This window comes from Actinia tenebrosa, unplaced genomic scaffold, assembly GCF_029948245.1.
Source record: "Actinia tenebrosa isolate PJP-AT-01 unplaced genomic scaffold, QUT_ActTen_1.0 PGA_scaffold0__85_contigs__length_37466705, whole genome shotgun sequence".
NCBI classification, from domain to species: Eukaryota; Metazoa; Cnidaria; class Anthozoa; order Actiniaria; family Actiniidae; genus Actinia; species Actinia tenebrosa.
Genome location: NW_028292569.1, coordinates 17434687 through 17460645, shown reverse-complemented (window position 1 = coordinate 17460645; position 25959 = coordinate 17434687). Strand labels below are relative to the sequence as shown.

At 41.1% G+C, this 25959-nt stretch overlaps 3 protein-coding genes across 4 annotated transcripts in view; 2 read left to right on the top strand and 1 right to left on the bottom strand.

Moving 5' to 3' along the window:
• Positions 1–1858: 1858 nt before the first annotated feature.
• LOC116298491 (dynein regulatory complex protein 1) lies at positions 1859–13924 on the top strand. Its single transcript, XM_031706975.2, has 24 exons — positions 1859–2059; positions 2239–2332; positions 3367–3479; positions 3661–3712; positions 4117–4173; positions 4283–4357; positions 4773–4820; positions 5280–5369; positions 5786–5872; positions 6080–6202; positions 6571–6645; positions 6793–6857; positions 7155–7214; positions 7326–7400; positions 7826–7972; positions 8448–8554; positions 9471–9619; positions 10609–10698; positions 11054–11306; positions 11745–11823; positions 12270–12323; positions 12419–12572; positions 13080–13124; positions 13804–13924. Exons 1-24 carry the CDS (start codon positions 1944–1946, stop codon positions 13870–13872), a joined length of 2277 nt encoding a protein of 758 aa, XP_031562835.2. The 5' UTR covers positions 1859–1943; the 3' UTR covers positions 13873–13924.
• Positions 13925–14511: 587 nt separating this feature from the next.
• Positions 14512–25959, top strand: part of LOC116298497 (KICSTOR complex protein kaptin) — a 28245-nt gene continuing 16797 nt past the window's right edge. Inside the window, exons 1-11 of the mRNA XM_031706996.2 lie at positions 14512–14760; positions 15807–15904; positions 16156–16240; positions 16588–16642; positions 16768–16849; positions 22621–22694; positions 23285–23394; positions 23558–23650; positions 24004–24082; positions 24515–24650; positions 25367–25543. Coding sequence (XP_031562856.2) covers positions 14547–14760; positions 15807–15904; positions 16156–16240; positions 16588–16642; positions 16768–16849; positions 22621–22694; positions 23285–23394; positions 23558–23650; positions 24004–24082; positions 24515–24650; positions 25367–25543 — 1203 coding nt within the window. The 5' untranslated portion in view covers positions 14512–14546. The remainder of the gene's footprint in view (positions 14761–15806; positions 15905–16155; positions 16241–16587; positions 16643–16767; positions 16850–22620; positions 22695–23284; positions 23395–23557; positions 23651–24003; positions 24083–24514; positions 24651–25366; positions 25544–25959) is intronic.
• Positions 17009–22493, bottom strand: LOC148913620 (uncharacterized). 2 transcript variants are annotated; one of them, XR_016120417.1, is made up of 2 exons: positions 17145–22493; positions 17009–17053 (listed from the first exon to the last, which is right to left on the bottom strand). XR_016120417.1 is itself a non-coding variant. In XM_089033851.1 (2 exons), the coding sequence occupies exon 2, from the start codon at positions 22098–22100 to the stop codon at positions 17301–17303; it is 4800 nt and encodes a 1599-aa protein (XP_088889977.1). In that variant the 5' UTR covers positions 22101–22198; positions 22290–22493; the 3' UTR covers positions 17009–17300. The 2 variants fall into 2 exon arrangements, 1 of the variants encoding a protein (XP_088889977.1); XM_089033851.1 differs by having other exon boundaries at positions 17009–22198; positions 22290–22493.

The following is a 25959-nucleotide window of genomic DNA, read 5'->3' as shown; positions in this document are numbered from 1 at the left end:
ATGATGCGCATCCCCTTTCCAATAAGAATAAATGGACAAAAGACGTGGCCGTCATGTTGGTTCATGACACAACAACAACAACAACAACAACAACAGCAGCAGAAGAAGAAGCAGCAGAAGCAGCAACAGCAGCAGAAGCAGCAGAAGAAGCAGCTGCAACAACAACAACAACAACAACCAACAAGACCAATTCTTTTGTTCCAGCACACATAGCAGCATGGCATCTCATGTACCTCAAGAATATTTTCGAACTTATCTCTTTTTATACTGTAGCCTTTAAAAATATTGGATGCGCAAGTAGTGCGAAACCTTAGACAGAGAAAGATCTATCTTTTATGTGCGATAAAATATCAAAACTTACCGTCATGACTTTGTCACCCTGTTCAATTCGTTCCTTTTTTTCGTCTAAAAATTAAGTTTTAAAAAGTTTAGTCTGGAAATTAGCTCTTGAATAAAACTAAAGTTTTTAACTAAGAGTTAAAACTGTTTAGGCTCGCTTTTTAGAAAAAGTAATCGCGGCGAAAAATGTTTTAATCACCTTCTTTTGAAATACAGCAACCCATGACAAATTAGTTTCTTTTCTTGAAAATTTTCCTTACAATATTTTTTGTTCACAACTCTTTAAACTGATTAGTTCAAATGATTTAAGTTTCACTTCTGAGCGCGCACTTGTGTGCTATGCTAATTGTTACGTCAGTCGATTCGTCATTTCTGTTACCATATTTGGTAATCATTTTCTCCCCATATTTGGGATCATTTTTTTGGCATCATGGATGACTTGAAATTGTTTTCGAATCATATGTAGATGGTTTTATTCATTGTTTTGACCCCTAGAAGACCTAGAATTATTTTAAATTCAAGGGAATTCTGAGAGCTCTTGATGGAAAGGAGCTTGGGTTGGGAACTTTTTTGTGGACTTGGCCAACGCCCACCTTTGGGCAGACGGCTTTAAACGACAGCTTGTACCGTCAACCTCTCCGAGGCACACAGAGCAGTTTGTTGAAGTCGTCCAGCGCGTAGAAATAAAATGAATAAATATATTTATTTCGTCAGACACGACAAGTCTTAGTCAGGTCAAAGTCAGGTCAAGATTCTTGTGTATTTCAAGATGGAGAGTATATTAAAACTTAGCAACGTCAGTAACGTCGTTTTCTCCGTCTATTTTATTGCAACCAACTTGTAAAGATCTACGATCTAAGAAAGTTTGAGAAAGCTGGTTATGCTATAAGCAGAAACACCAGAGAAATTATTTTTTAATGGTCTTATAGAGAGTTGGTGCATAACCCAGGCCTTAACATGCTTGAGAAACCGCATCAGTAGTATTCGGAAAAAAGTTCTGGAAAAAATTTCTTTCAATTTTTTACATAATTTAATTCAATAATGCTAGTTATAAACGATTTTAGAAAGCATAAAAAGGTTCGGTTCGAGTTTTTAAGTTTCGTTTGTGTTATCGTATGGTGGATTGAGCTGCCGTATAAAAGTAGACCTATACTTTCCTATCTTCACTGGCAAAGTTTACTGACAAGAACATCCCTTACTGCACTTGGAACATCTTTTGACCGCAAAGAACTTTTGAGTGATGCTGTGAAGACTTCTGGGTACTATTTCACTATTTCAGTGATTCTGACAGAGAAAATCGGGATATTTAATCTTGTTGCGCCATGGCGCAAAATCAAATTCACAAGTAAAACTTTTTATTTTGTGGCCTTTGTCATCTTTCCCACCTTCGTATTTTGAACTTTTTCCTTTCCATCCAAAGTTAACTTTCTCGTCATGGGCTACCTGTGGAAACAACCGCTGTGCACGAGTACCACGGGCTACATGCTTAGTAACCATAGCCTCATTAGCAACCAAAAAAACAAAAACAGAGAAAAAAATACTAAAGTAAAAAATAAAAAGGCTGATTTTTCCTCTCTATAGCTCGATCCTTAAGCTTTTTTACGATGAATTCTCACGAAGAAGAAGAAGATGAAGGTCCTTCTGTTGATTCAGCGGTGGCTGAAGAACGGATCGCTGCTCGAAGGCTTCGTATACAACGACGATTAGAGGCAGCAAGAAGGTAAGATCTTTTATGATCCAAGCTTTACCTCGTCTTATTTCTTTATTTCATGTCATTTTTATCTCTCATTCGCTTTTATTTTTTGCTCACAAACCACGACCCGGGAAACAGGGAAGGTTTTGCAACTCCATCTAAATGTATAAATCTATTAAAGCGCTTGATATTTCTTTATTTTTTAGGCAAGCTAGTGGGGAAGATACCAGCCAAAAGAAACCAGTGGATTCAGAAAAAGATGCATTAAAAAGTAGAAAACAAATGGAAGATAGCAGACAGGTATGTCGGGCGTGTAAGAGATGATGGGAGCAAATTATATGGTGACTTAAATGCTACTTAAAACTTTATTTTCAATGATCTTAAGAAATATATGTTTTCCTGAATAATGGATGTTTTTCACAGCTGTCACGTGGGATGAATTTAGCAAAAGATTTTTCATTAGTCTCTTTTGATATATCATCCAACATGGCTGCTGTGTCTTTTGTTATTTCACTCTCATGGGAATAATTGAAAACCAACATCAAATTATCTAGAAAAGTCACAGAAAATTACTGAATCTTGGCTTCTCAATCTCAAAATTATGTACCAATTCATGTGTACCACTGTACAATAACTATTACTGTGTACTTTATCTGATATCAATTCAAAGTAATGATCAGCTCATTGGTCAGGTCTTGAGGCATGGCTTTCAGAATTAGCTAGAGGCTGACAGAGCTTCGGCAATTGTTTAGAACTATATTAAGTGCTGGCTACTTTTTCTTTTCTATAAAATACCTTCTGTTCCTTGTATTGCATCACAGCCAGCTAGACTTATGACCACTTTCTCCAAAACATTCTGAAAGCCCTGTAAGGGTAGACTATATTGTAGAGGTTTCACTACCTATTGTGATTGCTGACAGCATGCTGGTTAAAGCATGCTGGCCTGTCAATGCTATTGTAATTGTCAACAATCCAGCTGTTCTCATTGAGCATTGCTGTGAAAAGCTCAGTGCTGTAAGTGTACCACACTATGACCCTGATGTTTTCTAGGATTTTAATTGGCTATATTGTTTTTCGCGCAATGCATGTGATTGTTCTGGCAGTGCCATGAACTTGGAGTGTCCATGTCCATGCTCTGTTTGTGCCATATTCCAGGTATTTGATTTGATGGAGAATAAATTCTCAACTAATGTTCATCTGGCATATTGTGCCAATTGCCATGGCAATGTTCCTGCCATACATTTTTCACATTCATAAGTAAACTGCTCTATGGATGTATGTGAATGAAACCATGTGAGTGATTGCTAGATTGATACTTTTCATTTAACTTCTAGCGTTTGCTGAAGCTAAAGACAGATGGCACAGAACTTGTGACAAATGTTTCAGTAGCAGCAGATGCCAGGGAATCAATGAGAAGACTAGAAGAAGAGGAAGCAAGGAGACAAAGGTGACAGCATACACATTGAATCATGGTTCAATAAAAAATAAGTAAATAGAAATCCCAGATAGTTCCAAAGACACAGTTCCACAAACACATTTCCATATTACATGCAACACGACCTCAAAAGTAGGACTCACTTTTGCTTTAGTTATAGTGATACTCACTCATAAATAATTTTCCCATACAGAAATGAGAAACTTGAAGCAGAAGCCAAGTCAGCTGCTGAAAAGTTTGAAGAGGTATATAATTATATATGTAATAATATATATACCTGTCAATGATTTCTTTATAAACTTCTTCATGGGTCATGATAGAGTGGTATATGCAGCCACTATGTCCTTAACGACAAAACAAAACAAATGTTCTTCTTTGGGAAATGAAATATTTTGTCATGCAAAAATATTTCATTGTTCCTGCCCTTCAACATGGTTGGTGTAAAGCCACTCTAAAGGGTATACCCAGCTAAAGAGCTAATTCACTTTTTTCCCATTTCAGACCATGTTTTGTTTCCAAGGGTATCATTAATATATTTGTTTAACTGTTGCACATCAGAAGACACATGAATATGCTCTCAACCAATCGGAAAGCGAGATTTATAACCAACCTGTCTTGATAAATATGTTGTCGTGTGTTTCTTATACAGATAACCAAGAAATGGGAATATGCTTTATCTAAAGAGATTCCACAAGATCTTCATACGGTTAGTATTAATTATTTGCTTTCTTTTTTTTCCACCATCCATGCAACCCTTGATACTTGACATCATTATTATAATATTATTGTGGTTTTAATATTGTTTTTTGTATCAGATGCTAATGGAACAGAAGACTGCCAGTGATGCAATGATAGAAGAAAAAGACAAACTAATCAATGACTTTCAACAGGTGTGTTTCCTAGTGCTCAATGTTATCGCAAGTCTAATATATTATTCAAAAAGAGCAAATTTTGTAGGATGGTGAGAAATCTAATGTTACCCTGGACCTGGTTGTTCTAAGTCTGATTAGTACTACTAGGGTTAACTCTGTCAGTATAGGTATAACTTTAGAGTTAACCTAGGATTGAGTACTAACAGGGTTTTGAATGACTAATTCTATTCTGTTACCAAGAATCCTGAAATGGTTAATCCTTTTTACTCCTTCTGCAAGGCCTAAAAGCTGAATTCAAATCCATTAAAGAGTTACACTGTAGCTGCATGTGTCTTAGCTTTGTTCAGCTCTGAGCATGTTTCAGGGTAACGATAAAATTTGAGAGTTAATTAGTCCTACGCAGTCACATAATTACCAATCTATTTTCCCCCAGGAGTTGAAAGGCAAAGATGATCAGTATGTGAAGGACCTCAAGAAAGCTGTGAGTTGCTATGCATATGATGATCATAAGCTTGTTAATAAATTATATTAATCTTACAGCAGAATTTGGTAGCTAGGACAATTAAAGCAGGTGGTAGAAGAAGTGTGGGACCTTCTGAGCTGGATGTCCATGGTTTGATCCTCAGGATCTCCATGTCTATTATGACTTCTATCTGTTCTGTTTAGCTTTAGCTTTACACCATATAGACCCCAGTAGCTTGCAGTCAGCATGGACTGAACAACCTGAACAATCATAGGTTTCCAATCCTCAGGAGATTGAAATTCTTTTGTTTTGTCCTCCAAAATGAGCTCCTTTGATGCCACACTGGGATACCCATCATGATGATCATTGGGGGTAGATTCACACAATTTTGAGTGGATAATTATACCACTCTTGCTTGTTTCAAAGTACAATGATTTAACTTAGTTTACCTTTTACATGCATTTTACAACATTGCAGGCTGAAGACATTGATCTCATCATTGAAAGAGAGGAAGAACAAATAAAACAACTTACCAAGGCTTACAGAGAAGAACTCACTCAAATAGAGGTACTATATTTATTGAAGAAATAGAAAATGGGCATTTGTCACTGTCGGCAGTTATAAAACATGAAGGGGTTGGCATAACACAATATTAGACAATTGTTTAGGAGAATCCTGACTGATGGCTGAATGTGACAGTGTTTTATACAACACTTCTTGTATGAGTAGCATTTCAATCCACAAGCACATTACACAACTCAACTAAGCTCATGCTTTACTTCTTTTTAAATATAAAAAAATAATTTTCATGACCATTGTTTTTGGACATGAATGATGATCAGAAAATTAAAGTGCATGTGTCCCCACATATAAAGGTGGTGTTACACAAGATGAATTCTTGCCCTACATTGTTATTACAGTTTTTAACAATATTTTGTTTCAGCATCTTGACGTATAAACAATGAACACTTTATTTTTTATAGAAAGCATTTGTAACAGAAAGAGCAGAACTTTTGGATGCTAACAAAAAGAAATGGGAAACTTCAATGCAGCAGAGGCGTGATAAAGAGGTAAAGAAATAAGTGTTGGAAATTATAAGATTTTTAACTCTTATAAGTCATTGCACTGAATGACCTTTGGAATGTGAATTTTGAGTTTATAAGTCAAAAAAGAGTTCCCATTGATAAGTCCTTGTGAATTATTATTAAGCAATCAGTCTGTTCACTTCTTGAATTTTTAGTTTGACAATGTGAAATGATTCCTTTCATTTGTTTCAGATTGAATACATGGAATCACGACGCAAGAGAGTTGAAGATTATGAAAACCAACTGCAGACTCTAAGAATACAAGATGCTGAAGAATATAACATGGTAAAGATCAAATTGGAGACAGATGTCCAGGTAAATATCTTCTAACATTATTATAATGTTTAATGCTCAAAATATTTTCACCAGATAATTGACTTTACATCCATCACCATAATAATACTATACATGTACACTATTTGAGGGCACGATTTTGCCTTTGGGGGATGGGGGAGGGATGTGCAAAACCCATTTTAAGAACATTTCAGGATTTGCATGAACTTATCATGTGTCATGTGTTTAAGTTTCTAGAGTGTGAGGATGAATTTCTTTCATACAGCCACTGGTAGAGTGAAAATGACAGATTCAACTCCTAATTTGCAGCACGCATTGATTGGTTATGATAATTATCACTAACCTACTGTATTTGCTGTAATTGAACATTTTCTTCTTAATTATTTCAGATTTTGGAACAGCAGCTGCAACAAATGAAAGCTACCTACCAACTGAACCAAGAAAAATTAGAGTACAACTTTCAGGTAATCAGTCAGTTGTGAAAGAAAGAAAGAAAGTGTGAGGCAAGCATGATTTCTTTTTCATATCATACAAATTAATTCCCTTATCCCACCTTTAAAATCCCATTCTCTAGTGCAACAGTCTAAGAAAATTATTTGCCTTTTTAACAGGTGCTGAAGAAAAGAGATGAAGAGAATACTATCACAAAATCACAACAAAAGAGAAAAATTACAAGGTTAATCAAAATACAAGCCTTAAATTTGAAGGTTATTGGAATGCTTCCTCTTCTCCTCATTCTCCTTGCTACTTATCCTCTTCCTTCTCCTTCTCTGCTGCTGCTGCTAGTGCTAGTGCTACTGCTACTGCTACTGCTACTGCTACTGCTACTGCTACTGCTACTGCTACTGCTACTGCTACTGCTACTGCTACTGCTACTGCTACTTCTACTTCTACTTCTACTGCTACTGCTACTGCTACTGCTACTAGTTATAGAGATAAGCAAAATAGTATTAACATTGAACGTATTTTCCAGACTTCAAGATGTGTTAAATAACTTGAAACAAAAGTTGGCCAAGCAGGAAAGACAGTACAGGTACGACAAATTGACAAATTGTTTATTTTGTACAACTGCAGTTGAAATTCCAGAAGGCCACTTATATCTGTGTTTGTATTTTCTTATTTATCGATTATCCTTTTCTTTTAGAGAGGAAAACCAAGCTTTGACAGATGATTACAAACGTATAACAGAACAGTTTAGGGAACTACAAAAGAAATCAAGGTAAAAAAATGATAACTTACTAGTGGTTATACTACATGTAGTTGGGACTGCATTGGTGTGAATACAACAAGTGAATAAGAGGGAAACTTAAACACCATGTGAAAGAGTTAATTAGGGAGAGCTCTACAGTATAGTATAGTATTTTAATGAGATGAAGGACTAACGTCCAAAACATCAGTATACTAGATCTTTTAAATGTAACATCATTCGTACATGAAAATGCCCCCAGAAATGCGTCACAACTTAAACGCTCTTCCAAATTTTTTTACACAGAGTTTAAGTCTTCTTTTTATTCACTTTGTGTAAAAAAAATAAATAAAAAAATAAAGAAATAAGAGATAAAAGGATAGAGAGAAATGTGTGTCATGTTTTGGTTGTTGCTTGCCATTAAAAAAAACATACCCCCCTTCTTTCTCCTTTTCCAGGCATTTCCAAACCACAGACCAAAAAAAATACGACGACATTTGGGATATGAACGAAGAGCAAGTACGAGATCTAGTACAACAAGTCTCTGAAGCAGACAGAATCATCTGTGAGCAGCAGTTGGGGTTACCATGGGAACCACCTAAAATGTAGGTTTATTGATTCTCTCTGCTATCTCATTTTCTCTCTCTTATTATAAGAGGACAGTGAAAAAGGTACAACTTTTCCTATGGAGAAGTACGTAGTTGTGATATCAAATTTTCAATTTCGAACTCAATCCTGGGACGCAGGCATTTAAATTTTGGTCGGAGCAACTTTAGAATACCCCGTCACTTTTAGAAGAGCATTACAAGTGTACCCGCGGTCCGAGGTCCCGATGTGATTTGAAAACGAAGCAGTTACTAATGCGCATTACAAGTTACCCGCGGTCCGAGGGCCGAAGTGATTTGAAAACGAAGATTTACTGAGTGACGGGGTATTCTAAAGTCCCGTCTAAAGTTTAGCCGGTTCTTTTTTCCAGAATGCAAGATTTACAATGAGGTCACGTGTTCAACGTGATTCATTTTTGAAATGACTTTCAATATTACGGACCAATGTTTCACTAAAACAATCATTTCTTGTTAGTGATGAAGTTAAAGCAGAACCTCATTCCATGCGAGTAGAGTCTACTGAAAGTGTGAGCGAACAGAAGCCAACAGCTACACAAATTGCACATGAGATCATGAAAGGCGGTAAGTTGACACTCTTTTTTTTGATTTTTCCTTTGCTTTGATCTATTCTCCTATCTTTAGAGGTAGAGGCAGAGGTAGAGGTAAGGGAAGAGGTAGAGGTGGATGGAGGTAAAGGTATTGTAGAGGGGTTTTGATAAAGACTTACAGCACGTTCACGACACGACATGCCGTAACATTGAAATGGCTTCCTATAAGGATGGGTTTCTCGTGAATGGGAGAAAGAAACTGCCGTACAGCATGCACTTACACAGTACAGCATGTCGCAACACTGAAATGGTTTCGCATAACAATGGTTTTCGTATTATGATTGGGAAAATACAGAACTAACTTAGGATACATGGTACTACGCAGACCGTATCAATGAAATGGCTTCCCATAAGAATGTTTTTTTCGTATGAGTGAGAAAATACGTACACGGTACATAAGTACGAGATGCTGTAAGCATTGAAATGACTTCCCATAAGAATGGTTTTAGCAATGAAATGGTTTCCCATACGAATGTTTTTTTCGTATGAGTGAGAAAATACGTACACAATACAGAGTACGAGAATCCGTAAGGCATTGAAATGGCTTCCCATAAGAATGGTTTTTGTATGGACGGAAAAACTTACGCAACTGTTTTACAGCACTTACACGGTACGACATACCGTAACATTGAAATGGCTTCCCATAAGAATGGTTTTCGTATTAGCGGCCGATTTTGTACCATCACGTTATTGCAGCCATGACAGTAGGCACATGCAGCAATTAGAGTCTTCGTCCTCTGGAAAAATGAATTCTTTTTCTTGTAAATCAGATTAGACCAGATTCAAATATTCCTGCCTCCTGTCATGGCTGCCATCACGTGATGGTGCAAAGCGTTTATAGAGGTTCTACTTTATTTTTTAAAAGTAATGATTTTGTTACTCGTTTTTAGTGAAAACTGACGAAGAAGATGGTTTACCACCTGAACAGAGTTATGGAAGCGAAAATGCTAAAGATGTTGACAGTGAAGGACAATCGCAGAAACCCAAATTACCTGCCAAAGTTATCAAGTCCATATTAGAACTAGTTTGTGATGAATCAGTAAGTATTCTAAACTTATCATAGATGTATCCTGGATGACAGATCCCAGTGCTACGCTTTACGTCGTGCTTGTTCCATGAATCATACATTAGTATTTTGCCCGTCTTTTTTCATTTTGTAGATACTATATACAGTCAATGTCAACGTTGTCCACCGAAAAAAGACATATAGACATTATACACATTTAGACCAAAAGAAATATCACGTGTTTCATTCTGTATTCTATGCTTCGTGTGCGTCAGCCTGAACTTTAAATGTAAAATTCAACTCATGAATTGAAAATCCAGAATTCCCCGACCATTTAGTGGAGAATGGTATTTCAGCGTTTGTTTTTTGCCCGAACGTTCGAAGAAACACGTTATATTCCTTTTAGTCTAAACGTCTAAATGTGTAAATGTGTGAATGTCTTTTTTCGGTGGACAAGGTTAATGACATTGACTGTGTTTCACATTTTCGTAATTTAGTGTTTTATTGTATGTGTGAGTAAAATAGACCTTTTAAGCTTCGTTATTTGTTGTGCACATTTCAGTCAATGTGATGACATTCTTGTGAGTTGATTCTTCATGTGTAAATATTTTAACATATGGGGAAGCACGGGTGGCGTAGCGGTGAGAGCGCTCGCCTCTCATCAATGCGACCCGGGTTAGAGTCCCGCTGAGCTCGGTGTCGTATGTGAGTAGAGTTGTTTGTTGGTTCTCTCCTGTGCTTTGAGGGCTTGGGTTCTCCGGCTTTCCTCCCTCCGCAAAAATCAACTCCTAAATTCCAATTTGGAATCCAGAGGAAGAAGAGCCACTCTGTGGAATCCACTGTTAATCCCATCCTCCTCCTCCTCCTCCTCCTCCTCCTCCTCTATATCCTCTTCAATCCGCTGCACCATATTGTTCACGCAATAAAGGCTCGTGTATGCGCAGCGTATAAGTGCCTTTTGGGATATCCCTTGATGCAAGAGCTACCCAGTAATGTTTACTTACCTCTGATTGCTTTTGTAGGGTTTCCTCGTGGAATCCAAGCTAAACAAGCTGTTGGCACCTCTTGACAGAGATGAACAGTCACTCATGAAATTGGACGCCATATTCGCGGTGAGTTTGAAATTCAATTTTTGATTTGCTAAATAAAGTGTAGACAAATCAACCGCCACCCGATTAACACAATTGGTTAAGGGTGGCCCGCCAGTCAGGGTCTTAAAATAACTGAGTAGAAGGTGCTGCCTTTGTAATTACACCTACAAATGGTTATACCTTCACGTGGCTCGGATGACCACGTAAAATGGCGGTCCCGTCTCTCAGCCCTCACGTGATAGTGCAAAACCTCTATAAACGGGTTTCTGACCTCCTTTACTGATTAGTGATAGAGGGTATGTCTTATAACCCTACATTTTTAGACGATGGCGATGAAAATTCTATCTAATGGTTTTTATCCGTACTATCTGTACAGGCACTTGGTGTCGATACTGAAGAAGACATTTATCTGCTTGCACAATTCTTCCTCAAAAAAGGAAGCGAAGCTGAACAAGAAGCTGAACCTGATGTGGCTCATCAGACTCCAAGCACCCAAGAAAAGCCAATAGAAGAGACCAAACTGGGTGATGGAGAAAAACCCTTGGATCAGGATGCAGCTGAGGCTGTTGGTATGGCAACGGAAGATGATCATATGTCAGAAACATCGTCGATTCGCGCCAGAAAGTCAGGTATGTATTCCATTACCATGGACACGTGAGAGCTATTCTTCGCATGTTCAGAAGTTTATCGAAAGAAAACTTAGCGCCAAAATTGAAGTATAAAAGCTTTTTTTCTTATTGCCAATTTTTATCCATTACAGTGCTTTACAATAACACGCTCGAAATCATCGTCGCTACAACACAGGTTTTGGCGGACGCCATTCCAATGAGAACGTTTTCATAACCTTATATCAGAGTCTATTAACCCTGCTTATATAGGCATGTGTCTTTAAAAAAATTGTGTTTTCCGACAATGTCATGGAAACGCTTTTAGAACCTATTTATCTTGATCGCGCGGCGCAATGTCCATTTTGTCGCAACGGCAAATCATACAATTTTGCGTGTGCTATTGAAATAAGAGTTTATTTATTTACTCTTTTCCATTTTTTCATTTTTTTGCATGGCTAGAATCTTATCAGTTGATCCATCCAAATGATGTCGTTAATTCTCTCAGAAAATTCGTAGAAAGTCATCGTCAACCACAAAGGTAAGTCACAAGCATTCTGGTCTACCTAAACAACACTAATTAATATTGTCATGGCGTATAAAAGATCTGTATATTGGAAGCAGATCAGAATGCACTTTGTTTGCTCTATCAAAAAAGCCTGGTCTTTACTGATGTTTCTATAAGGTGAAAAAACGTCTTGATTGTGGCTTATTAACAGACTTGCTCCAAGCTGACCTCTTTGAGTAGCCTCACAGAGTCATGAGAGCGAAGCAAGTGGGGAAAAAAACTCGACTTGTTCATGTTGCAGGAATTTTATTTGCGTTTCACACCTAGGCCTATGATGCCTTATATTTTTGTAGCCGTTAAATTTTTGCACATCGATAAAAAGCGTGTGATCCTGTTTGGGCTGCGTGCGCTTTATTCAGCCAGCGTGACCAAGGACCTTGCGTTACCGACTAAACCTGTTTTTATTTTATTTTGTGCAGGGAAGTTAAACGACAAGCTGTCAAGTTAGGAGTTGGAGCCACAAGGGCTACTGGGTATGTTTTTGTTCATTGCCCTGAGTTTCTATCACTATTATCCTATTAGTACAGTGCTACTTTTATGCCTCAACCTACTGATGTGTTATTTGTAGATCGGACATTATGTTCTGGGACAAGATGGCGGTGGTAATCGATGAAAAGAAAGAGCGTCTTTGGACTGGCTTACTTCATGGTTTTGATAAGTACCTTGGTGTTTTGACCGAGAGAGCAGGACTCATCCAGGAAACTGATGCTTTAAGACAACAGGTACTGCGGTCTAGTTTGGGCCTAGTCTGGGGCGATAAATGAAGAACCTTGCCTTCCTTTTTTAAATCTGGTGTCTTGCACAGCATCAATGGTTTTCTGTTTATTTAGAGCTGTAAGTTTATGGGTAGCATGGGTGGCATCCGCGGCTAACGCGTCGTCATCCACCGCTGTGAGTCCAACGGGTCGGGTCGGTCTCTCCCTTGCCACGAGGGTTTTCTCCGGGTTCTCCGGTTTCCTCCCTCCGTAAAATTCAACATGTTAGTCGAGCGTTGTGTGCATAGAATATTGAATGAAGTGGTAGCGTGCGTGAGTGAAAAGTGTACCCAATTAGTGCGAAAGTTCTAGAACGACAGACACGCTAGACACTTAAATAAAAGTGATTTTTATTTATTTTTAATGACTCACAAATTGGGCCATTTGCACTTAAATGTCAAGTGATTACTCCAAGATTCAAATTCATGCAAATTCCTAAATTCTTGTTCTAAATATCCATATTTTCTTTTCTAGAATGCAGAGTTGAGGATGCTGCTTCATCAGTACGTCAACTCCAGGGTACGTGAGATAGACTAACATAACTTTGTCATCATCACATTCAGTTAGTAGGGGCTCGTGCATATAGCCTGACACAATGTAGTGAAACATGATGAGCACATTTCGTTTCACCTTTGTTCATTCTTTGCTGCATTGCGCACGTTCCATAGACTTTATCGTTAGTCTTTCACAGCAATGCATTCTGGGACTGTAAACTCAATAGCCCACTTCCGAGATATGCTTCGCTTTACGCTGTTCACGCTGTCACGAATGACTGAGCATTTAGCTCGTAGCCTCATACTGAAACCTTTGTGTGTGACAAGCGAAGCATATCTCGGTTACACTTAACAAAAGTCGTCATGATTTGTTGTTCTTTTGTTTGGTGTTAGTCAACTGAGTGAACAGTACCAGAATACATTGCTGGGACAAACTAGCGATATAGTTGTTTTTCACCGTCTATTTGGGTTGTTGCCTTTTTCAATGAACCGTCTTCAGGCCGAAGGTTTTGGTCTTCTAACTGAGGTCAAGAAAGTGAGTGAAACAATACAAGGGAATTGGAATAGCAAGCACAGTTTTGTTTGCGCGTTGTCCTATATATATGTGTCTTCCTATGTAGAAATATACTTTTTTTCTAAAATGGGCTTTCTGTGGTTGAATCGATGTCTATTGATTGGATACTGACTGTCCCATTGCTCTACAGGTCAACCAAGAGCTAGAAATTCCACCAACCAAAATACTGCAAGCAGAATTATCTAAAGAGTCTTCTTAACCTGTATATAAGCGTTTTCTTACCTTTGTAATAAACTATTTATTTCAATTTATTTCAAATATTTGTTTTAAATATGTGTTATGAAACTATTCTGAGTCAGGATGGGAAGCAATTCATGTGTGAAATTGCAAGTGCAAGCCAAGCAAAAAGACTGACCTTCCTGTTTTTCTGATTCCACTATCGATGCGATACCGACTATGACTCTTTTACCGGGTTACCTGTGGTCAACTGGTTAAAATACCTTTGTTTTTTAATTTACTTCATCATCAGCTGCTTCCGACTCCAACTCCTACCATTTCTGTAGCAAGTCAAAACTAGGCTTTAGGAACTGATCAGACGTGGCGAAAGGAATGAAAAAGAGAAGGTTGGATGGAAGCGTTCTCTACCTGACTTTATGAACCCTGCAGATTCAAGAATGACCAAACCACTGCAAGATTGCGGTTTTCGTGTGATCATTTCAACATAGAACAAAGAAAGCCATTACCACTTACCCTAGACAAGTGCGCACATGTGCCTCGTGTCCACCCCTCTTAAAACTTTTATATCAAACAAATACGCGCTCAAATTACACATTTTTTCAGGACACAGTATAATTTTCTCTTAACGGGGTATGCTTTGGGTTCCCTGTGGAATATGGTTGGCTCAACCCCAGATCCCTAAAGTCTAAAATCAACATGGCGGCCGATGTGAAAGTCAAATTTGAAGAAGCTCATTTTACCTCTCTTCCTTCCCAAACAAATATCTACGGACTGACTAGTGTATCAGACGAACCAGAAACTTGTAAAGTTTTAGTTTCTTCATTAAAAGGAAGAGTATTTCTGGTCGAATATGGAAATAAATGGGACAATCCTGTGAGTCGTGAGCTGCCCTTCACCTACATCCCTGCAGGTAGAGTAACTCGTATCTTGAGATTATAGGGGTGGATTGAGGTGAATCATTATTTAAGTTGAGGTGGAGGTTGAAGGTAATCCCTGTTATTCTGGAGGTGGGGTGGTGGTATGGATAGATGGATAGCGGCCCAATCATTATTGAGATAGAGATGGGGGTTGATGCAAATCTCTGACACTTCAGTTTGTCCATGTATATTCATTTGACTGATTAGTAGGTCTTTACTAAAATGAGGAGACCTCTCCCAATTATGGTCTACGAGTCAATAGCATTAACTCGTACATTTCATTTTGGGACCTTGTATGCAGCCAATTTGCTGTCAATCTCGAGCCCAGAGTCTTGCAGCTTTTTGGTTGCTGGCTGGTGCAGACCACAAATCAGGAAGGCACTTCTGGGGTTGGGGAGGGGTATGGTAGCAAAATAATTGGTGAACCAATCATGAAATAGATGAAAACAGAGATTTGTGCAAATCCCTGAAACTTCAGGGGGGTGGAGATGGGTTTTGGTGGCTAAATAGATAGTTTTGCGGTGATAAATTTAGTTGACAAATAAAACAGTTTTTTCCATGCTCCATTCAGTATAATAGAGCGTTTTCATGTGACGTCACAGTGGCCATTATGGGGTACCAAAACAATACATTTTCTATCCTCCGGGAATTGAACTCTATTTTTATGCAAGTACTGTGCAGAAAGTTTCTATTGTTTATGGCTGCCTTCTCACTTGAGTTAAGACACTGTATTATACAGCACACAGGAAGTGATGTAAGCTCAAAAGAATTGCGAGTGATTTTGCAGGCTCTTCCAACATTTTTATTATGCAGTATTCTTGACCAACCAGAGCATGCATACTATCTTAGGTATATGATAAGTGGAAATGGAAGTTGAAGGGAATTTTTAAGATTTTTTTCTAAATCATGTGAGTTGAGTTTTGTACAGTATGTTGTGAATATAGAATGTTGTGGTAGTGCATGTGGAGGGAACCTCACGAAAGAGCCCAGTATGGGAGTGATGGTCGTAAGATATTTAATTTTTAATTTTTTCCCACAGGAGATGCTGAGATTGTATCTATAGATTCTTTTGTACGACCAGGAAGTAAGGGTCATGGGTTGGTGGTTGGTATTTCTTTTATACTCTTCAATGTTCATGTAAGTATTTTTTGATAACAAGGTACCTAGCTACTCCTTAACTATAATCTGGTGCAGAACAGCTTGTGGGGGAGGGGCTTGGGTGGTTTGTCAACAACCCCAAGTGCAGTGGAACAAGCTAGTACTGTACATGGTCAGTATAAAAATAGGTCATTGGTTTTCTAGACTAGTTTTCTATCTACTGACCAAATTATAACCATTCATTCCCATTATTGACATTCCTGTTATTATTATGATCCTCCAATTCCCAGAGTTCTCATGGTAACCAGAAACAGTTTCTCAACATTTACTCTTGTGTTGAGGAAGGAAATGAATATTGCTTGGATAGTATTGCAGGTAAAAAGAGTCACTTGATTCTCAATAAATAAATGCATTTGTGAGCATGTATAAATATGTATGTGACTATAAAACATGTAGGGATGGGTATAGAACATGATTGAAAGAAAATGCAAAGAAATTAAAGCACAGCCAAAGCCAGCAAACAGTGATTCTTTTGCAACCGTACATGTACTGTGTACATACATGTGTGCATGCTGTGTGCTCAAATTACGAAGCACTTGACTCAACCAGTTAGAAAGTGAGGGAATTCGTATCCTGTCAAATATTTGATTTACAAGATCAAAGCAAGTGTAATTTAATTTTTTTAGTGTTATTAACTTTGTTTGACTATATTCATTCTTCAGAAGGCTGTCAACACATTGAACTAGATTTTATACCATTCCAACTTTACCATACATTGTAAGTTTGTTAACCAATTGAGGTGTGTCTCATATTGTTTTGAAGATGCTTTTGATGATAACTCTTACTAATAATAATTAATTTATTATTAAGTTCTTAATTCTTTTCATATGACTTTCTCTTAGGATAAGAAACGGAGAAACAGTTGAAAATGTATTTTTGTTGGCAGGAAGTGATCATAAGGTTCACATGTACCGTGAAGTGATGGTTAGTATAAAATTTTAATGGTTTCTTGACTGAAATCCAAGGATTGTAATTATAACAATAAAGCACAATTGAAAGCACTTGTGCTGGTTGTAGAGCTGTTTTAGTATGACTGTAAAAAGCTCAGTGCTGTAATGATGTGTGTGAAGAATTACCCCTCGATGCTCGTATTGTCTATTTTATTACGATGACGATGCAGAAGTGATTCTACAAAATAATGATTACAAATACATGATATATAAATGGTAATTCGTGATTAACATGCTATAATAGTCCCATTGAATCATAAAGTACTTACAACAAAGAAGTAATCAGGTCCTAAATGCTTATAAATGATATAAAAGAACGGTAACAATATGAACGTGTGTTCCTCGTGAGTCAACGATTGTTCGAGAATATCAGATGACCTCATGTCACCGTTTCCGGTGGCCTGATGTTAATGTTATTATGAGTGTCAAGTGACCGTAGACTCTTCATCCCCCCCCAAGACTGGGAGTCCATAAGGCATTGTGGATGAGCAGGCTGAGTGCTGGATCCAGTTGCCAGATTCAGGCTCGTACCGTTTGGGTGGGCCACAGTTTCGTCGAGGGCGGTGAATTGGTGTCTGCTGATCTGGTTGATGTGGTGATGGTTCCGGGGATGGGTCGACACTTGGGGTCACGGGTGAGGCGGCCTCTTCGTCTGATGGTGCGTGAGCTTTGTTCTCCATGAGGGGGGGTGGATCTTGGTCTTGCTGAATTTCCTGGGGTGCTGCAGTGTTGTGTAACGGCTGAGCGGGTGGAATTGGTTTTGGTTCAGCTGACTCTTTGTCTTGTTGTCTGTGTGGGGAAGGCTCTGTGACGATTCGTGGTGTTGCAGGCGTGTATGCACGGAGGAAGCGACGGTTTCGTAGCGTTAGTCGTCCCGAGCCATCCACTTTTACCATGTACTGGTCATGTGTCCTTGTTTCGACTATAGTGCCAGAGCGGTCCCATTTGGTTGGGTGAGGTCCTTGTTGATTCTGAAGGAAGACCTTGTCGCCGACCGATAGTGGGCGTAGAGGCCGAGAGTGCGCTTTGAGAGATTCTGTTGATCGTGACATCCTGGTGCGCAGGGCCTCCTCCTTTGCTGTCCATGCCTCGCGCCAGAGTGGTCGAATATTAGGATTTGAGTACTTCTCCAATCGGTTGGCGAAGGATAGGGTGTCGCGTAGTGGACGTCCAAAGACAATTTCTGCTGGTGAGAGGCTGCAGTCTGGGTCGGGCGTATTTCGCAGCTGTAGCATGGCTTGCAGGAAGCGGTCATGGTTTAAGTTCCCAGATGGCCCTGTGTTAGACATCAAAAGACGTTTTGCGGTCTTGACGGCTACTTCCGCTCTGCCGTTGGACTGGGGAAAGTGAGCAGAGGAGAGGCGGTGCTGTATACCCCAGTGGCGCAGAAAGACTTCTGTGCATCCTGCTGTAAATTCCGGTCCCCCATCGCTAGAGATTTCTTCGGGTACTCCAAAGGTAGCGAAGAATGATCGAAGATGGCGGATCAGACCATTGGCACCTGCGAGGTTGGTGCTGGAAGGTGAGCCAAATATCTCCACCCAACCTGACAGGCGATCTCCCACCACAAGGTAGTGTTGGCCTCCGTAGGTGAAGAAGTCTGCGAACACTGCTTCAAATGGGGTTGAGGGCGGTTGTGATAGTATGGGCGGTGGTGACGCCTGTGAGGGTGCGTTTCTATTACAATCCACGCATCTGTCTCTGGTTGACTTTATGTCCTTTGTCATTCCGGGCCAGTAGACGATCATGCGGGCGCGTTGTTCCATAGTCGAGGTACCCTGGTGTGCTGCGTGGAGATGCTGTAAGACTTGTGGGCGAAGGGATGTGGGGATCACAACCCGGTCCTGGTACATGAGAACACCATGTTTCACATAGAGGGACTCGCGCAGTGGCCAGAAGGCTGCAAGCTCAGGATCGGTTTGATAGGACGCTTGATGACCTTGCTCGATGATGTTGAGCAGGCGGCTGAGTGACGAGTCGGTGGCCGTGTGTTGTGCTATGTGCGCCCATGAGATCATGCCAAGTTGTATTGCTTCACTGCGGATTGAGGCCATCAACATCGACTCTTGTTTGTCTGGTGAGCTGTATGATCCCGATGGCGATGGGTGTCGTGAGGTTGCGTCGGCTGCGTGGTTTAGCTTGCCTGGTAGATGCACAATGTCAAAGCGCCATGGGAGCGTTCGCTGTTTGAGTCTGAAGAGCCGCGAGTTAGTTATCTCGTCGAGCGTGCGGTCGCCAAGGATTTTGGTCAGTGGCCTGTGGTCAGTTACTACCACGAGGTTGTCACATCCCTGTGTAAAGTAGCGGGTCTGCTCGAGGCCCCATGCGACAGTGAGGGCTTCACCTTCGATGGCTGCATAGCGTTGCTCTGCAGGGGATAGGAAGCGTGATCCCGCTAGGGTGATCCTCCATCCTCCTGGGCAGCAGTCGGGTATTCCGGACGGGCAGTCGCAATGTTGCTGGAGTAGGAAGTACCCAATCCCACGTTTGGACCAGTCAGGACGCAGGCATGTACGACGCTGTATGTCGAATATCTCGACCCCTTTGCGGATGGCATCGACTATGGCCTGTTTGGAGGCTTGGAAGGCGTCCTCAAGTTCTGTAGACCATGAGAACTTGCACCGAGGGCTGAGGAATGGCTTGAATGGGGACATTGTGTCACGTAGTTGTGCATAATTGGCTACTTGGTTCACGAGCCCAAACCAGCTCCTGATGTCTGTAGTAGAAGAGGGCGAGGGAAAGTCCCGAATGGCGTCCAGGTACTTCGGTAGCGGCTCGATGGTAGAGTCAGAGATCCTGAAGCCTGCAAAGTCAACGCATTTGCTGGCGAATTGGAACTTGTCTGGGTTCAATACGACTCCGGTTTGGCTCAGATGTGAAAGCAAGTCGATGGTCCGCCACCAGTGCTGCTCCAAGGTAGCATCGTGGTGTATCAAGTCATCGACACAGCGTTCCTTGCGGTCGAAGCTAGAGAGGATGGCATCGAAGCGACGGTTGTATCCGTCACCAGATGAGAGGAATCCCTGTGGTGCTCTCGTGTAGCGCCAGCGCCCAAAGGGTGTGATAAACGTTGTTAGATGGCGGTCAGATTGCCGTAGAGGGACACTGTGGTAGCCATTCCAGGCATCGGTGACCGTTTTCCAACTGTCCTTGGGTACCCGGCGTGCAAGGTGGAAGGGCGATTCGGTAGCAAATGTTTCACGTTGGCAGAATTTATTCAGTGGTGACAGGTCGACAGTGCGGCGAGGTGAACCATCATGTTTTCTAGTGACGACCATTCTGTGGCACCATGTGACAGGCTCGCCATATGGCACTCTTTCGATGACACCGAGAGCTTCGTCGCGAATGAGGTCGTCGTACACCTGTTGCTGCCAGTGGATGGGTATAGTAGCTGCGGTGTGGCAGGCCTTTGGAGTTGCGTTGGGGTCAACGTGAATCTCTATTGCTGGTCCTTCCATACGTGGCAAGGTTTGGTGAGGGCATGTGTTGAAAGTGGATGAGGCATATCTGTCCAAGAGCCAAGCTTTCATCTTTCCATTGTTTTCAGGTGTGCATGGGAACGGCAGTTCCGACGGTCGGCTGGGGGCTGTTGCTCTACGAGGGCATGAGCATGCGTCATCTGAGGCGTGGCTGGCTGCGTCTGTGTTTTGGCTCGTGGATTTTACATGTGAGCTGCGGGCACTTGCTGGGAAATCTTGTGGCAAGATTGCTAGGTTGAATAGCGTTTCACATGATAGATACATGGTGTTCACTGCGCTGCTGACGTATACCATAGAGCGGCATGTTACCTCTCTTCCGGTGCTATTCCTGCTGGTAAGTTTGGCAAAGAAAGCACCCTCTATGGGGATCGGTGAACGGTTGGCTGCCGATAGACTGAGGCTGACGGGGGTTAGCATGTCCCGCGAGAATCCGCTGGCCAGGAAGTCTGTTAGGGACCATAGGTCTGACTGTGCTCCGGTGTCGGCGACGGCTGATACTTCAGCTTGAGGTGTGTACGTACTCCCTTGACTGCTGCTGGTATCGGTTGCTGGGGAATCGGCGTTGATCTTGATGCTGATCGTGGGATGAGCTTGGAGGCGTGCCCGGCGCCATTCACCCTTTGAGAAGATATGATGGTCGAGTGCAATCGGCGCGTGGTTGTCGGTGGAACTGTGTGTCGTCCTTCGCCGTTTCCTTTGTCGACGCTTTGGTCGTGTAGGGCGGACTGGATGTTGATGGAGTGCCGCCATCTGAGAGATCTGTTCGGGGTCTTGGCTGGCGTGGACTGCGGATGTCGAGGCTGAGGGCGTTCCTCGCGTGCGTTTGCTGCGGCGACGGTTTCGATAGCAGGTGATGCAGACCTGATGGGGCTTGGTGTTCCAGCCCCTTGCTCCTACCGTGTATATTTTGAACCTTTGTTGGCAGTCCGGACATGTAGCCTCTTTACACTGGTCTGTGGGAGATGGTACCGGTGGTGGAGTTGTGGCCGGGGTGTCAGTTCGTGGGTTCTGTTGGCGACGGAACGACGACATGGCTGATAGGCTAGATGACGGTAACGCATTGCGGGCCTTTTCTTTGCTCTCGACGAGTGAGATTACCTCGTTCACTGGTGTTTGGATAATTTTTTTGGTTCCCAGGATCTCGCGGCGTATATCTGGGTCGGCGATCCCATTTAGGAGGACGTCACGTGACATGTGAGGCGTGTAATCGACGTCTTTTCCACATTCGCATTTTGAGGAGAATTCGCATGTTTCTGCCTTTCCTCTGACTCTGGCGGCAAAGGAGCGAAATGGTTCGTCGCGCTCTTGTCGAAGCTGAAGTAGTTCAGTTCTCAATACGCCGGTTGCCACAGGAATGACTGCTAGGGAGCGCATCGTGTCTAGTAACTGCTCCAAAGTGCCAGAGGTGGCGGTTGGATTCGTTTTGAGGATGTTATCTCCCAATTGGGGACCTGCGCACTGGAACAGCTGGGCCGGTGCTGTGGCCTCGTTGATGGCTGAGCCAGTGCGGAAGACGTTCCATCTTCTCACAAAAATGTTCCATTCTTCTGTCGATATGCCGACATCAATTTTTGGTCGATCAAGGGACGGGGCACGTACGCTTGGCGTGGGCGCTGGTACAGCGGCCGTCGCTTGATTGGTTTGATGTGCTAGGTTGTGGTTCTTTAGTATGGCGATGACCAATTCTTCTGAGCCATCGGCCGTTTTGAAGTCACACGACGGGACAGAGCAACTTATTATGACCATAGTTACTATTGTGGTTTTGTTAAATCACTTCTGCATGAAGAATTACCCCTCGATGCTCGTATTGTCTATTTTATTACGATGACGATGCAGAAGTGATTCTACAAAATAATGATTACAAATACATGATATATAAATGGTAATTCGTGATTAACATGCTATAATAGTCCCATTGAATCATAAAGTACTTACAACAAAGAAGTAATCAGGTCCTAAATGCTTATAAATGATATAAAAGAACGGTAACAATATGAACGTGTGTTCCTCGTGAGTCAACGATTGTTCGAGAATATCAGATGACCTCATGTCACCGTTTCCGGTGGCCTGATGTTAATGTTATTATGAGTGTCAAGTGACCGTAGACTCTTCAGTGTGCTTTGCCATGACTGTCATGTTTTCTAGAATTATGATTGGTAATTGTTTTTTCACGAAATGTGGGATTGGTCTGGCAGAGCACACACTGGCTAACCAAACACAAAGCAAGTTTCATAGGTTACAGGTATTTTATAATATATTTTCCTAGGAAGCCAACCATCAGTCTTTTAAAGAACAGGAGATAGAGGCTTTCTTCCCTGAACTGCAAAATCTTCCAAGCAGGTTTGTTGATGATGTTAGTGAATAATCTTCATTGTAAATCTCTAGTTAATCAGGAAGTGGTTGTGATTAACATATATATCCTCTGCAAAACCTATAATTTCTGTATTGAGGTAAATGTCTGGTAAGCAAAAGTATCTTACTCCTGCCAAACAAATGACAGCCAGTCCACTGACAATGTCTGGCCAAAATTGGCACTTGTCTGACCAAAGAAGCAGGCGTAGCTTAGTTGGTTAGTGCGCGACCTTCAGAGCTAGAGGTCCACGGTTTTAGATCCTTAGGATCTCCACGTCTGTTTCAACTTCTCTCTAATCCGTGTATAAGCTTCAGCTTTAAATACTCTTAAAACAGAGTTGGTGGAGAGAGGGGGTAAAGTGTGCACCGTCAGCTTCCATTGATAGCAGTTGAATTTCAACTGAAGGAACTACTGACGTTAAATGTAGGTGCTTTACCTTTTTTCTAAATGCTTTTTATGGTTACATCGGCTGGTCACATGTTGGTCAGTCTGGTATGAGTGACAGTTTCATGACATGTTTGCAGCCTTTTAGTAGCCATTAGTTTTAACCACTCACTTTTTCCTTATTGTTATGCAGTGCTATGTGGATGGATATCCAAGAAAAATCTGAAAACCAGAGACTGACAGCAGTGGGATGTCAAAACGGGTTTGTTCAGCTGTCTGTTGTTGATATTCAAGAACAACCAAGTGAGTACTAGTATACTTTACAGACATCAACTTTTACTATTTCCTGCTCTGTTTGTCCAAAATCATAAGCCTTTGAAGTTGCTTTTATCTGGGAGCTGGGAGAGAGAGTTATATTTTAGTTAATATATAATCATGTTTGTTTTTTTCATTTTCAAAACTAAAGGCATAACAAGCCAATGGACAGTCCAGCATGATGGACCCATTTCTTCATTGAGACTTTTCACAATCCCAACAACAAGAACAAACACACTGTCAGGTAATAATGAAGAAATAGAAAATGTGTGAGGGTGCTGTGTATAGTTATAAAGCATGCAGGGATTGGTAGAACACAAGAGAAGTAAATATTAGGAGAAGCACGACACCTAGCAGAGTGCTTCTCAACACTTCTCGAGTGTTCTTCTAATCCCCCAAGTGCCTCATACACGTAACTACCCACAGCACAGCACAGCAATTAAGTTTTTTATTTCCTATTATTTCGCTCGAGCTACCATTTTTTGGATACGAATAACAGTATAAAGTGTGCACGCATACTGTGTGCTCTCGTAATGCACACGTTCCCAACCAATCAGAATTCAGGATTAATAACAGTCATTTTCGTATTCTTAACAGATGCATCATCTACTGATTCGCATGAAGAAAAGTATTACTTATTAGTATGCTGCACGATAGAACCATGTTCTTTATATGTGTAAGTAAAAAAGTTTCCAACAGTAAAAGTATGTCTTTAGACACTCAGAACAAAGGCATATCCAGGTACTTGTTTTTGGGGTATCAAGGTTAGTGTATTCAACCACACATGGGAAGCACACTGGAATGGGACAGTGATGGTTATACCACCAATACATAAATGCCAACACCATAATATGTCCTTCAATTCCATCAGTTGTTGAGGAAATCCAAAATGTAGCTGCGATTTTAGTGGATTAGAAGGGCTGGAATAACATCATTTTGGCTGCCTGCGGAGAGCAACTGCAGTAGATTTCCAGGACCAACAAAAGAGTGGTACTGCACTTGCTTCTTAGCTCTGGGATCTTTGGTTTGATTCCTGGGATCCCACAACAGTCTATAGGCTTCAAAAAATTCACCCTTTGCTTTGCTTTTGTTTTGTTTTTGTATCCAGCGATGTTTTAAGTCAGGGTTTTAAGCGATTGGTTACTCTGCCAGATTCAGACAAGTTTGATTGTGTGCTGTGTACCTGTATAGCAGATGTTGATTGGGATGGCAATAATGAAATCCTACTTGGCACATATGGACAGGTACTAGTTGTCAGTTAATCTCTCTACTACAACTGCTACTGCCTCCCTCCCTCCTTAAATCATCCATCCCTCCCTCTCTCCTCCCACCATCCACCCCCATCCAACCATCCATCCATTCAGCCATCCATTCCTTCATCCATCCATCCATTCCTTTATCCATCCATCCATCCATCCATCCATCCATCCATCCATCCATCCCATCCATTATTCATACCCCCTCCCTCAATTCCATTCATGTCTCTGCATCCCTTTTCCATCCCATCCCTTCCATCCATTCATCCTTCCATCCATTCATTCGTCCATCCATTGATACCTTGTATATAACTCCCTCCTCATTGCCCTCTATCTATCCCTCTTTCTCCCCCTGACTCCCCATCCCTTACCATTCATTCATCTCTCCATCTATTAATCCTTCCCTCTTGCCCTCCATCCCATCCATCCATCTATTCATTCCTACCTATCTACCTTCCATTTAACATTGGATACATTATTTTTTTTTTTAGAGAGAATAAGAGAAAAATATCAAATGCCCTTGGCAGGATCCTGCCAAGGGCATTTGATATTTTTCTCTTATTCTCTCTATTTCATTATATACACACCGAACACATAATTTATTACTATTTTTTCTTTAGTTCATTGATTGATTTTGTTGGGTTGGGGTTATCACAGGAATCACTCAAATCCATCCCTCTTTTTCTTTTTGTGATTTATCACAGGAGTTATTGGTCTACAAATTAACCAGTCCTTCTGAGAATGATTCCTCACTTGACATGACCACTACATGGCAGAGGAGTTTCTCCAGTCCCTTGTTTGCTATTGACTATCTTGATATGACTGGTGATGGTGTACGTGAAATAGTTGTAGCCTGTCTATCTGGATTACATATATTACAGGTAAGTAGTATAGGGGATGGGGGTTCCAGCGCAACGACCACCGGAGGATTACCCGTCTAAAGTGAATTCCTCGATTCGTACCGCGATTACCCGCATCCCGTGTTTATGTAAAATATGTTAGTCTATATATGGAGTGCGAAGATTGTAAAGAGTTCGCTTATGATTTCTGTGTAAAGTGCTTGAAACCCAAGTTTAAACCCACTAAACCAAATAAGTATATTTGTTGTGGTAAGAAAATGCAAATAGAAGACGACACGTCAGCACAGTGTTACGAGTGTGGTAAGAATATTCGCAATGCCGTACCAAATGCTACCAGAGAGCAGTATTACGCCAATGGAGGTCGTAAGAAAACGCCTTATAAGAGAATAAAGTACTTTAGAGACTGGATGAGTCATATCCAGGGTTATCGACCGGTA